We start from the raw sequence: 13948 nt of genomic DNA on the forward strand, positions 1-13948 counted from the left end.
GCTTCCTGGTCGCCTTTGGGCCTTGCATCCTCAATACACCCCCTCAAACTTGGCGAGGGAGGAGGCTTAACGCCAAGTTTGAAACGAAGATCAGAGAACGATCGTTGAAGTAGTGGCTTTGTAAAGATATCGGCTATCTGAGCAGAAGCATGAACTTGTTTGACAGTCAGAGCACCAAGTGCAACTCTCTCGCGAACGTAGTGAAAGTCTGTATCAAAGCTCTTCGTTCTGTTATGTAAAGCCGGATTTTCAGTAAGATAGCAAGCAGAGAGATTGTCGCAGTAGAGTTCCGGTGTTACAGGCTGAGAGAGCCCCATCTCTCCGAGAAGAAGAGTAATCCACTTCAGCTCTTCAGCAGCATATGACATAGTACGATACTCCGTTTCAGTAGATGAGCGAGATACAGTCGGATGTCTCTTGGCGGACCAGGAGATGATATTACGACCAAGGAAGGTACAAAAACCACCGGTTGAACGTCTAGTGTCTTTGCAGCCTGCCCAGTCGCTGTCGCTATATGCTCGAAGAGTAAGATCGGTGTTACCACAATGGTTGATCCCAAGAGAAAGCGTTCCTTCAAATAACGCAGAATACGTTTGAGGTTCATGAAGTCAGCCTGAGATGGAGCATGCATCTTTTGACAAACAAAGTTCACCGCGTACTGAATGTCTGGACGGGTGAGAGTCATGTACTGCAGTTTACCAGCCAAACTGCGGAAGTAAGAAGGATCAGAGAAGTTGACATCTTGGCCAAGGACTTTATCTGGTCGCAGAGGCAGAGAAGTAGCGATGGGACTGCAGTCTTGCATTCCAGCTGTTACCAAGAGGTCTGTAGCGTATTTTTCTTGACAGAGAAAAACTCCATTGTCGTGGAAATGAGCCTGCAGTCCAAGGAAATACTGCAGAGACCCCATATCCTTCATTCGAAAGACTTCACTGAGTTGAGCAAGCAAAAGATCAATTAACTGAGGGTTACTACCTGTGAGTAGCATATCGTCGACATAAAGAAGCAAGTACATTGTGTCCTTGCCATTTTAGATAGACGAAAAGAGAGGGATCTCGAGTAGTACACTTGAAGCCAAACTCCAACAGAAAGGAACTGAACTTGTCAAACCATGCTCGCGGAGCCTGTTTAAGGCCATAGATGGCTTTGCCCCATGCGGAATTGTTTATATGAGGTCGTCTTTCAGCACGTGTAAATGGAGTGATCGAACATGATCTAAAATTTTAGAAGAGTCCATAATTTTGTTTTTTAGAAATAATTACAAATTTAAAATCATATATTTTCTAAAAAAAAATTCAATAATTATATTTTGAATTTAATTTCGGTATGTATAACCAATTTTCATATTTCGAGTCACGAACAGTTAGCTTGTGTAATACAATTGCATTGCTAATTTAACCACATTGTAATGATTTAATGGTTTTTACTGATTGAAGAGTTGTCATCGATTCTTTTCTAATGCGACATTGTTATTTCTATATATATATATATATATATTATATATATATATATATATATATATATATATATAGCAATGCTAATATAAGTCAATTTTTAACGGTCACTTGAATGTCCAAAAAGAAAGTTAATTTCTCTACACTTCACATTCGAAATTAGTATATACCTTTTTATAAATTGAAATATCCTTTAAGTTAAAGAAAAACACTACTAAATTAAGTGAAAACTAAGAATGAACAAGAAGAGATAGAATTGACTCTGAATAATGCGACTTTACTGAATGAGTTTTACAGAGGAGATTACAGAGCATTATATACAAAACCGTAAAAGCCCTAGGAACACTCTAGATCCTTAGAGCTGTCTTATCTCTAACAGCCTGTAAAGCAGTCAAACTTCAATGGATAAGAACAGCTCAAATCGGTTTTGTTGTGGCAAGTTGTAAACATCCGTACATCTTTGGACTTGAGCTCTGTTTCCAGTCGATGACCGTTGGGGAAGAGACTTGTCTTGAGAGAGAGTCTTCGACTTGGGCTCTGATATGCTTGTTGCGAGGTGGGCCTCTTGTGACACTCGGCCCAGTAGCTTTGTATCTCTATCATTCCCCCTCAAACTTGAGGTGGGAGGAGTCCCAACGCCAAGTTTGTCACGCAATTCCATGAAGGCACGGCGAGGTAAAGACTTGGTAAAGATGTCAGCAATCTGGAGCGTAGCTGGAATGTGCTTAGTCTCAATCAGCCCCAACGCTACTTGTTCTCTGATGTAGTGGAAATCCGTGTCAAAGTGCTTAGAGCGCTTATGCATTGCAGGATTAGCACTAAGATAGACTGCAGACAGGTTGTCGCAGAGTAACATCGTAGCATGAGGCTGACTGATACCAAGATCACGCAGGAGGAAAGAGATCCAAGCTATCTCTTGAGCAGTTGCACCTAAGGCCCTATACTCGGCCTCCGTTGAAGATCTTGAAACAGTCGGCTGCCGTTTTGCTGACCAGGAGAGCAGGTTAGGACCGAGCAGTGTACAGAAGCCAGTTGTGGACCTTCTGGTCTCCTTACAGCCGGCCCAGTCGCTATCACAGTAGGCGGAGAGTTGCAGAGTCGTCAGCTTGTTGACGTGTAGTCCAAGGTACTGAGTTCCTTTGATGTATCGTAGTATTCTCTTCAAGAAACCAAAGTCAGCATCCGTTGGTGCGTGCATTCGCTGGCAACAAAGTTAACTGCATACTGTATATCGGGGCGAGTGATTGTCAGATACTGCAGTTTGCCCGCGATGCTTCTAAAGTATGTAGGTTCTGCAAACAGAGGAGAGTTATCAAACTCAGGGCGAAGCGGAAGAGGAGTTGCAACCGGATTACAGTCTGACATTGCGGTTTGCTGAAGAATATCCTTGACATAAGCAGCCTGATGAAGAAACATACCTCCATCATGTTCAATGATTTCAATTCCCAGAAAGTACTTGGGTTTGCCAAGATTCTTCATCGGAAAACGATTGCTCAACGAGTCAATGAGAGCTTTAATGAGAGACTCATCACTACCAGTCAAAAGAATATCATCTACATAGAGGAGGAGCACAAGTGTCTTCTTGTCACGATGATACGTAAAGAGAGAGGGATCAGACTTGCTGCAGGTGAAGCCGAAGTCAATCAGAAACTCACTGAAGGTATCAAACCAAGCTCGAGGAGCTTGCTTGAGGCCATACAAGGCTTTGGTGAGTTTGCAGACTAGATGAGGCCTGTTTGGATCCTCAAACCCTGGAGGCTGATACATGTAGACCGGCTCCTTTAAGTCGCCATGAAGAAACGCACTCGATACATCTAGTTGTTGGATGGTCCAGTTCTTTGCTGCAGCAACGTTGAGAACAATGCGAATTGTAGCTGTGCGCACACAACTGGACTAAACGTCTCGAGATAGTCCAAGCCTTCTTCCTGCTTATAGCCCTTCGTGACCAGTCTAGCCTTTAGTTCTTTCACTTTACCATCAGGACCAAACTTGATAGTGAAAACCCATCTGCTGCTCAAGATGTTCATATCCGAAGTTGCAGGAACCAGACTCCATGTATCCAACATATGAATGTTGGTCATTTCCTTGCACACTGCTGCATTCCAACCCGGGTGAGCCATGGCTTCCTTAATGTTCTTTGGAATCTCAGGAACAAACTTCGAAGTGAGCATTGCATATCTCGTGTTAGGCTTTTGGATGCCTGATTTGGCTCTTGTGCGCATAGGATGCGCATTTTCTGCAACTACCTGAGGCACAACCACAGCAGGCTCATGTTCTTGTGCATCATCGTTGACAAGGGGAGGGGTTGGAGGAGGGATAACTGCAGGGGGAGGTGCTGGAGGACTTGCAGGAAGGGGTAGGAATCGAACACATCTATCATCAGTCTGTTCCAGTGGTGGTAACGTAGCTTGTTGCCAAGCTTTGAGCAGAGTAGTGTCATAGCGTGGGACCAGAGATTTGTAGTTTTCCTTGAAAGGAAACAAGGCTTCATCAAAAACGACATGTCTGGATAAGTATACCCTTCCAGTTGGAGGATACAAACATCGATAGCCCTTGTAATGTGGGCTGTAACCTAAGAAGACACACTGCAGTGACTTAGGTTCCATCTTGTGATCAGCAACCGGTCTTAGGTATGGATAACAGGCAGCACCAAAGACACGAAGATGAGAGTAGTCCGGTTTCGTCTTCAGTAGCTTCTCAACTGGCGAAATCTCCTTCTTGGTCAGACTAGGAAGCAAATTGGTGATGTAGGAAGCTGTATAGAAAGCTTCTACCCAATGATGCAGAGGTAAGTGGCTATGAAACATCATAGACATTCCAAGCTCCGTTAGATGTCTGTGCTTCCGTTCTGAGATACCATTTTGCTCAGGAGTATACGGACAAGAGACGCGGTGATGAATGCCATGGAGATGAAGATGATCCTTAAACTTGTTACTCATAAACTCACCACCACCATCAGATTGAAACATTTTAATTTTCTTGTTGAGTTGATTTTCTACTAACTTCTGAAACCCAATGAATACTGACAAGAATTCATCTTTATATTTCAAAGGGTAGAACCAAGTAAAACGGGAGTACTCATCCACAAAGACTACATAATAACGGAAACCCTGTTTTGATGCAACAGGGGAGGGTCCCCAAAGATCACTATGGATGCATTCTAAAGTTTCTGAAACAGAAGAACTAGAAGTAGAAAACTGAAGACGACTACTCTTTCCCATTTGGCAAGGCTCACAAATGGAAGAAGTGTTGCTCTTATTGACTTGTATCTCCTTGCAGGCTTGAAGATGCTGAAGAACTCTGAGGTTTGAGTGCCCAAGACGTTGATGCCAAACTGCTTCCGAAGCTGCAACATGACGCGTTGAGTAGAAAGCTGCAAACTCATCACTCTTCAGCACATATAGTCCTTTATTTCGAGGACCCTTCGCCACCACCCTCTGAGTTTTGAGGTCAATCACATACACATGGTTAAGATCAAAGAAGACCCCACACGGAAAGTCCTCACACAACTTTGAGACAGAAAGCAGAGATTTTTTAATCTGGGGGCAAACAAGCACTTCATTTAGAGGGATTGTACCTGAAGGAGAGGTGATGTTTGTAGCTCCAACATGCGTAATGGGCAGATAGGCACCATCACCAACCATTACTGCATCAGCTCCTTGATAGGGATGAGACGTTTGCAGGTTCTGAGCGTTTGAGGTGATGTGTGCCGTAGCTCCAGAGTCAGGGTACCAGTCTCTACCATGTTCATCAGTGTACTTCATGGCATTGAACGCTTCAGCACTCTGGTACGCATTGTCAAAGCGGTTGTAGCACTTCAACGCTGTGTGACCCATACGCCCACAAATCTGACACTTTGGCCGTTCACCAGTGGTATTGGTTGGAGTTTGGTGTTGAGTAAAGCCTCTCCCACGAGTCGAGTAGCCTCCACGTCCTCTGTAATAGCCTCCACGTCCTCTTCCTCGGTGCTGCGGGTTGTAGCTTGGAGCCTCGGGACGCACACCAGGCGAGGGTTGGGACTGTTGCGTATTGAAAGCAAGGTGAGGGGAGACAGTGGAGGTATCATCATAGGACTGGAGCTTAGAGGCAAAGCCTTGAACATCAGAGACCACATCAGTGAAAGAGGGTTGTGGAAACTTGGTGAGAGAGCTTTGGATGACAGTGGTGATAGGATCGAACTCTCTACCAAGCCATTGAGGAAGCCGAATATCTTCATAGACTCTTCGATTGGCTTTCCAATGGAGCTGAGAGCGTCGCAGAGTGACTTGAACTCTCGATAGTAAACCTCCAACGACTTGCCTTTATTTGTAAGCAGTTGAAGGTTCCTACGAAGAGTAAACTCACGGGACAAAGAACTCTTGTTGAAGTTCTCAGCAAGACTCAACCAGATATCACGAGACGTGGTGAGATTGTGAACGTACCCAAGCACCTCTTCGGAGAGAGTGCCAAACAGCCAAGATCTGACCAGTTGGTCAGTGCAGAACCAGGACTCATACAGGGGATTCGGCGTGTCGACGTTGACACCATCTCTGACCTCCGTGACAGTTGGAGCAGGAGCCGTAACACCACCATTGACGAAGCCGATAAGCTTTTGACTAGATAAGAGAGACTCGAATTGCGTCTTCCAGAGTAAGTAGTTCCTATCGTTGAGCTTGAGGGTAACCGAGCTCAAGATGTGAACTTTACTTGGAAACGGGTAAGGATCTGCCATCAGGGACCTGTTAAGGTATTAATGGCTCTGATACCATAAGAATGAACAAGAAGAGATAGAATTGACTCTGAATAATGCGACTTTACTGAATGAGTTTTACAGAGGAGATTACAGAGCATTATATACAAAACCGTAAAAGCCCTAGGAACACTCTAGATCCTTAGAGCTGTCTTATCTCTAACAGCCTGTAAAGCAGTCAAACTTCAATGGATAAGAACAGCTCAAATCGGTTTTGTTGTGGCAAGTTGTGAACATCCGTACATCTTTGGACTTGAGCTCTGTTTCCAGTCGATGACCGTTGGGGAAGAGACTTGTCTTGAGAGAGAGTCTTCGACTTGGGCTCTGATATGCTTGTTGCGAGGTGGGCCTCTTGTGACACTCGGCCCAGTAGCTTTGTATCTCTATCAAAAACAAGGATCGTACAGGTACAAAGATATGTATAAAATCGATGTGCATGCTTCTTGAATTTGTATCATAATAATAAATTCACATATATGATCGATGTGTCAAAAATACAGGTGTGTTTATTCTTGATCCTAATAATTTCGCATCATTGCATTTTGCAACTAAAAGAGGAAAAGGAAAGCTTAATGAACTTTTAAACGTTTTCAAAAGGCAACGTTACTAATTTTCTATACACCCACATCTTTATTGTGAAAAGCTTCCACTGATTCAACTTTTCTTTTTATCTTTTGTCTGTGGCAATGGAGCTGAATCATTAATTTTGAGTGTGTGGATGCGGTTATGATTTTAGTGACCAGAGCAGACCATACACTTATATGCGAATCTAGTTTCGTAATTTTCACTACAATAATAATTGTAAACAACTGTACTCGTTTCCCAGGCACTAACCGCAACGACCAACAATAACAACGGATGACAACGATCAGTGACTAAGTGCAACGATCAGCGATAGGCAAATGACTGTTCAATTATTAAGGATTAAAATTTGTAAACTCAAATTTTCACATTTTAAACGAACTAAGAGTAGTCGCAAAAAACTCTATCATTGCGCAGAAGTGAACAAAATCGTAACGTTGCTAGAACATGCTAGGTTTGATTCACTAAAATCTAAAGCTACACTAACTATTAAATGAATAAGGTTTTAGGTCACATGCCGCTGCCTCCAGTGACCACAAAACATCATTATAATATGTATAGAATGTAGATTGTTGGGTGTTTTAGGCATTGAGTGAATTTTTTTTTTTTTATATTTTGCTTTGTCTTCTATCTTTTTGACTCATCTTTTCCTTAAAAAAAATTAATGATATATTTATTTTAACACTTTAATAGCAAAATAGTATTATATAAACTTAAATATGGAAGTATTAGTTATGTATTGTACATATATTCGACTAAGTATAAATGTATTTGTAACAAGGTTCCCAAGAAAATTATAACATATAAGATACGTCAGATCACAAACCATTATGCGTAACGATACAATAGAAAATGAACCGTTTACTACAGTTTTAATAGTTTTCAACAAAAATACAAATAATGTTGGCAAATAGGCGAAAATGTATATAGAGAGAGATATAATATCTTTTACATTGTGCCAAGTAAAAAAAAAAAATCTTTTACAGGGAGAAACTGACTCTTTTAAGATTCTTTGTTAAAAAGCGTGTTTCCTAGATTTATTAAACAAACTCTAACTTGACTAAGATTTTCTTGATAGGCTAATAGTGAATGCTTACCCTCAAATGATGATTATAACTTCAAAAATTTGTTACACTTTTGGCAAGCTTAGATCTAAACCAAACTTGCCAGTTTGTGAAACTCTTATAACAGCATCCACAAGGGAGAGTTCTACCCTTGGGGTATGTATTTTGAGATCACCAAGGATAAATTCCCAACTGATTAAGCTATAAGGTTCTCTATTAGTTCAAAGAAGAAAGCATCCATCTTAAATACTTACAATTCTCCAAATATAACCATTTTCCTTTTTAAGTGAATTTTACCAATACCCTTAAACACCTATGTGATACAATGTTCTTTGACAAGCATATAACAGTTATCTCGACGGATTCTTGTTTGAACTTTAAACCCAACCCTCTTTGAGTTGATCATTGGCCAAAAAACTTCACAACTTCTAATTGCAATAACCTAATTAGCTTTGTAGTAGATAGAGCTAGTTACTAACTTATTACATTTTCTGAAGGCTACATTTCCCCTTCATTGTGTCATCTATACACAGAGTTTATCTTATTTAATTTGATGCATCTCATTAGTTGCAATAGCTTAAATGTCCACGTTATTATTCCGGCTGCTCTATATACCATATTTGGTGGAACAGGAATAATAAACTTTGGAAAATTCAGTCAAAGCTTCATACATTCCAAAATGATCGTTTAAATCGCGAGGAATAGACTGATCACAATAATCGGAATTTGAGACTATTTGTAAGCGAGTCCACATGAATCTGTAATTTTGTCGATAAAAAAAATAAAGACTACTTGTAAGCAGACCAGAGAATCTAGTTGGTGGTATGAATATACAACCTATAGCAAAGGAATTATTAAAGTACAATCAGCCGCATTCAAAGTAAATTTCGAAATTTTAAGTACTAGCCTTCATTTGATTTTTTAATTTCATATTTACATTAGATGTTATACTTTTTTAGAAATGAATACAGTTTTACCATACAAAGAGTCTTGAACCGATTGATGCGCCTGATGAAATGTGATCGGTTTGTTCCTGGCTTCCTGCCAAGCATGGTGCCTACGTTGCTGTTAGAGTCTAGCAACAAATGATCATATACTCTATTATACTTACTAGTTTCTTTGGTTGCATATTGTGTCGTGGTTTCGTTTGGCGAACAATGAATGTTTCTTTCCTTGAAATCTAACAGTTATTAATAATTAATAGTTGTTTTACTAATAGTTGCAACTCTAACAACTTGTCTAATCAGTTATGTTTACATTACTAAATTATTAGAAACAAATCAAATCACAAATTCGTGGTAGTCAACATTTTAAGAACTTATCAGTTTAATTAGGAAAAATAATGTGGAAAAGTATCTGTAAATAATGAATGCCTTAAAATAATCTGTAAATATATTCAGTGGAATTGACGTTGGTGGCTGAAAGTCATATATTGTACTTGTACATTGGTTACGGGTGTTATAATCTTTAATCCAACATTTGGTATACAGAGCATCTGAGGGAAGCATGAACCGACCATTTAGAGAAGTGTCGGTAAAAGAAAAAAAAAACAATTCGCACAACACACCCACTTCCTCGAACAGTAATACAACATCACTTTATATTTCAATTCATAAGAGCATTATTAATGAGTTTTCATCGGTTTTTCATAATTAAATGAAGAAAACCAATAAATAGAAAAAGAAAAAAGAAACGATTTTCAAATGAAAAGCTTAAAAATGAGAAATTCCTTTTGACATGTATCATTAATGCTTCATTATAGTTAAAATCTAGTCTTTGTAACATATAACGATGCCGTAAGAAATACATAAATTTACAAACATTTTAGAATAAAATAACAAATCAACTTGCATTGCAGTGTGCTCTGTGCAGTGTGTACGCTTACGCGGTAGAAAACCAACGCTATTACAAAGTCCACGTCTTGTACACGTGTCAGAATATAACTAGTCATGGTCAGAGAAAACAGGTCCTACTACGTGTAAGGGAATCATTAACCACTCTCCTTACATCAGCTCTTTTGGCCTCCCTGCTCTTTCCTCTCTTCACACTCTCTCACCATAAGTAAAAAGAAAAAAAAACACACGAACCCAAAAAAAAGAGAGTGAAAATCCTAAGTAAGAAGAAGATCGTTCGTCCATTACCCAGCAGAATCTTAGCTGGATCCACCACTCTCCAAAAAAACTCTCTAATCTTTTCTTGAGAAAATCCTGAAGAAGAAAATAAACATAAAGACAGTGAAAGAGAAAGAGAGAGAGTCCCTACAGTAGTATCAGATCTAGTTCACTGAAAAAAGAAGAAGAACACAATGCTCTTCTTATTGTTCTTCTACTCTCTCTTCTCATCTTCGCTCGCCGACCGCCGAGTCCTCCACGAGCCCTTCTTCCCAGTAGATTCTCCACCACAGTCACCTCCTCAATCTCCTCCGCCGCCGCTACCTAAGCTTCCTTTCTCTTCCACCACTCCTCCAGACGCCACCTCACCTCCTTTCTTCCCTACATACCCTTCACCTCCTCCGCCTCCTTCTCCAGCATCCTTCGCAACCTTCCCCGCCAACATCTCCTCTCTCATCGTCCCTCACGCCACCAAATCGCCGCCTAACTCCAAAAAGCTCCTCATCGTCGCAATCTCCGCCGTTACCTCCGCCGCTTTAGTCGCCGCCCTAATCGCCTTGCTCTATTGGCGACGCAGAACAAGAAGTAGCAGCCAGGAGAGCAACGCGCCCGATGATAGCAAGACGTGGACGACCGACAGCAGCCGCAGAGTCTATCCGCCTCCTCCTTCATCAGCAGCTCCTTCAGCACGTCGCAATGCTGAAGGTAGAGTTAGTAAGCAGAGGACAACGACGACGAGGAGCTCAGCCAACACTAGCTCGGAGTTTCTCTACTTGGGAACGATGGTGAATCCGAGAGGAGTCGAGGATCATCAATCCGAGAGTAGGAGTAACCGTAGCAATAACGGCTCGAGCTCGAGGAAGCTCGAATCTCCAGATCTGCAGCCTCTTCCTCCTCTCATGAAACGAAGCTTCCGCCTGAATCCAGAGGTTGGATCGATAGGAGAGGAAGAGGAGGAAGAGTTTTACTCTCCCCGAGGCTCAGCGAGCGGGCGGGTCGGATCCGAGTCCAGGAGAGTTTTCGCGGCGGTTACGAATCAAAACGCTAGTAGATCTGTGAACAACGACACTATCTCCTGCTCATCATCGAGCTCAGGCTCACCGGGGAGATCCACCTTCATCAGCATTTCTCCCTCGATGAGCCCGAAGAGATCCGAACCTAAAGAAACCGTGATCTCCGCACCGGAGCCGCCACCGAAGACTTCTCCCGGAAGCTCCGAATCATCCCCGGCGAAGATAACCGATTTTCGATTGGTTAGGTCTCCGTCGCTGTCACTAGCTTCTTTATCGCCGAGACTCTGCCCGGCAAAAATCGCCGACGGAGGAGGCGGATTAGGTCAAATCTCGAGATCTCCGACGGTTACATCTCTCACGACTACTTCACCAGAAAGAGAGAACAACAAAAAAGAAGAAAACACTCTCCAGAATCTCAACGACGAAGACGACTCTCCTCGAAGCTCTTCACGATCATCATCCGCTTCAACGTCGCCAGAGAGACGACCTAACGATACTCCAGAAGCTTACTTGCGATCACCGACGCACTCTTCCGCTTCCACATCACCGTATCGATGCTTCCAGAAGTCTCCGGAGGTGTTACCGGCGTTCATGAGCAATCTCCGGCAAGGATTGCAGTCTCAGCTACTCTCTTCTCCGGGACAAGGCTTCCTCAGCGAGTTAGACGCGTTACGTGATGAGAAAGCTTCTCACAAGTCGCCGGAGAAAGCTTCTCACAGTCCACAGTCTGCCTCGTCATCATCTCTGTCATCATCTCCAGATAGAGACTTCAGCCACAGCTTAGATGTATCTCCACGAATCTCCAACATTTCATCTCAGATTCTACAGCCTCCTGTTGCGTCTGCAGCAACTGTAGGAGGTTCGCGAGTGCCACCACCGCCTCCGCCGCCTCCTCCATCGTTTCCAACATGGGCACGCCGGAATAATACTAAGGCCCGACCACCTCCTCTCACTCCGCCTTCGAATCCTTTTGTGATCCCATCCGAAAACCTTCCCAAGAAGACTTCAGCAGAAGAGACTCAAAAAGATACGTTTAGTGATGCCAATGATGAGCCTGCAGAGGAAACTCCTAAACCGAAGCTAAAGGCGTTACATTGGGATAAAGTCAGAGCAAGTTCCGACCGTGAGATGGTCTGGGATCAGCTTCGATCAAGCTCTTTCAAGTGAGTTAATGTCATAGTTTCTTTAGTACAGTATGTTTTTTTTTTTTTTGAGAATATGGTTGTTGAAATGATTGGTGTGGTTGCAGATTAGATGAAGAGATGATTGAAACATTGTTTGTGGCAAAGTCGTTAGACTCCAAACCAAATCAGAGCCAGACAACTCCAAGATGTGTTCTCCCTAGCCCGAACCAAGAGAACAGAGTCTTGGACCCTAAGAAGGCTCAGAATATTGCAATCTTGCTTCGTGCACTTAATGTCACTATTGAAGAAGTTTGCGAAGCTCTGCTTGAAGGTAACATATGCTGTCACATACTTAGTAGTTTCACATTTGATATGTCTTTGTTTAGCTACGATCTAAGAAGTTGATGTCCTGAATGATTGGTGTCATATTCTTGTTCTTTGTTATACTTTTCAGGCAATGCTGAAACACTTGGGACTGAACTTCTTGAGAGCTTACTCAAGATGGCGCCAACGAAAGATGAAGAGCGCAGGTTAAAAGAGTACAAGGATGATTCGCCTGTAAAGCTTGGACATGCTGAGAAGTTCCTCAAGGCAATGCTAGACATCCCTTTTGCCTTTAAAAGAGTTGACGCAATGCTCTATGTTGCTAACTTTGATTCCGAGGTTGAATACCTGAAGAACTCTTTCCAGACTCTTGAGGTATGTATAAAGCAAAAGCTATCTTCTCTCTCTCTCTCTATTTGTTACCATTGTGTTTGTAACGAATCACGACTTGATACACTTTTTTTGGGTAGGCTGCTTGTGAGGAGCTGAGGAACAGCAGGATGTTCTTAAAGCTTTTAGAAGCGGTTCTAAAGACAGGAAACCGCATGAACGTTGGGACGAACCGAGGCGATGCACATGCGTTCAAGCTCGACACGCTCCTCAAGCTGGTCGATGTCAAAGGCGCTGATGGGAAAACAACTCTCTTGCATTTCGTTGTTCAAGAGATCATCCGAGCAGAAGGCACACGTCTCTCAGGTGACAATACACAAACGGATGACATCAAATGCAGGAAACTCGGCCTCCAAGTAGTATCAAGTCTAAGTTCGGAGCTTAGCAACGTCAAGAAAGCTGCTGCAATGGACTCAGAAGTACTAAGCAGCTACGTCTCCAAGCTTTCCCAAGGCATTACCAAGATCAACGAAGCAATCCAAATCCAATCAACAATCACAGAAGAAAGCAGCAGCAATAGCGAGAGATTCTTGGAATCTATGAACACGTTTCTGAAAAGAGCTGAAGAAGATATCATCAGAGTACAAGCTCAAGAGAGCGTAGCGTTGTCTCTTGTGAAAGAGATCACAGAGTATTTCCATGGGAACTCGGCTAAAGAAGAAGCGCATCCGTTTAGGATATTTTTGGTGGTTCGAGACTTCCTCGGGGTAGTGGACAGAGTCTGCAAAGAAGTAGGGATGATAAACGAAAGAACAATGGTTAGTTCTGCTCACAAGTTTCCAGTTCCAGTGAACCCAATGCTGCCACAGCCTCTGCCTGGACTGTTCGGACGAAAGCAGTCTTCGTCTTCTTCTTCCTCTTCATCTTCAGACGATGAACATAACTCATCTCATTAGTTTATTTAAGGTGGGATCAGCTTTGTTTGTGTAAGTTGTAAAATGTAATCCAGTTTGTTTTTGCCATAAAAAAATATAACATATATAGAGAGCGGAGGGAAACAGAGACACAAGTATTTATTTTTTCTACATTTCTTGTAAAATAATATAGGTTTTATGTTTAAAATTTGATCATGTTAAGTTTTAAGAATAAATCAAAATTCATGCTGTTAGAGAAATATCAATACAGTCCTATGTTCTTTCTACAAGATAATAACTGAC

The 13948-nt window shown here is 42.1% G+C and overlaps 2 protein-coding genes across 2 annotated transcripts; one reads left to right on the forward strand and one right to left on the reverse strand.

Moving 5' to 3' along the window:
• Positions 1-343: 343 nt before the first annotated feature.
• LOC130494979 (uncharacterized mitochondrial protein AtMg00810-like) lies at positions 344-1015 on the reverse strand. The gene has a single exon (XM_056985866.1). It carries the CDS (start codon positions 1013-1015, stop codon positions 344-346), a length of 672 nt encoding a protein of 223 aa, XP_056841846.1.
• Positions 1016-9863: 8848 nt separating this feature from the next.
• On the forward strand, positions 9864-13853 carry LOC108862020 (formin-like protein 1). Its single transcript, XM_018636029.2, has 4 exons — positions 9864-12116; positions 12203-12408; positions 12532-12776; positions 12872-13853. Exons 1-4 carry the CDS (start codon positions 10135-10137, stop codon positions 13685-13687), a joined length of 3249 nt encoding a protein of 1082 aa, XP_018491531.2. The 5' UTR covers positions 9864-10134; the 3' UTR covers positions 13688-13853.
• Positions 13854-13948: the final 95 nt, after the last annotated feature.

This window comes from Raphanus sativus, chromosome 5, assembly GCF_000801105.2.
Source record: "Raphanus sativus cultivar WK10039 chromosome 5, ASM80110v3, whole genome shotgun sequence".
In the NCBI taxonomy this organism is placed as follows: Eukaryota; Viridiplantae; Streptophyta; class Magnoliopsida; order Brassicales; family Brassicaceae; genus Raphanus; species Raphanus sativus.

Bases quoted from the DNA above. Each gene is read 5' to 3' on its own strand.
- LOC130494979 (XM_056985866.1), bottom strand. From the start codon at position 1,015: ATGTACTTGCTTCTTTATGTCGACGATATGCTACTCACAGGTAGTAAC.
- LOC108862020 (XM_018636029.2), top strand. From the start codon at position 10,135: ATGCTCTTCTTATTGTTCTTCTACTCTCTCTTCTCATCTTCGCTCGCC. The intron at 12,117-12,202 runs GTGAGTTAATGT...GTGTGGTTGCAG, and splicing joins CTTCGATCAAGCTCTTTCAA to ATTAGATGAAGAGATGATTG. The intron at 12,409-12,531 runs GTAACATATGCT...TATACTTTTCAG, and splicing joins TTGCGAAGCTCTGCTTGAAG to GCAATGCTGAAACACTTGGG.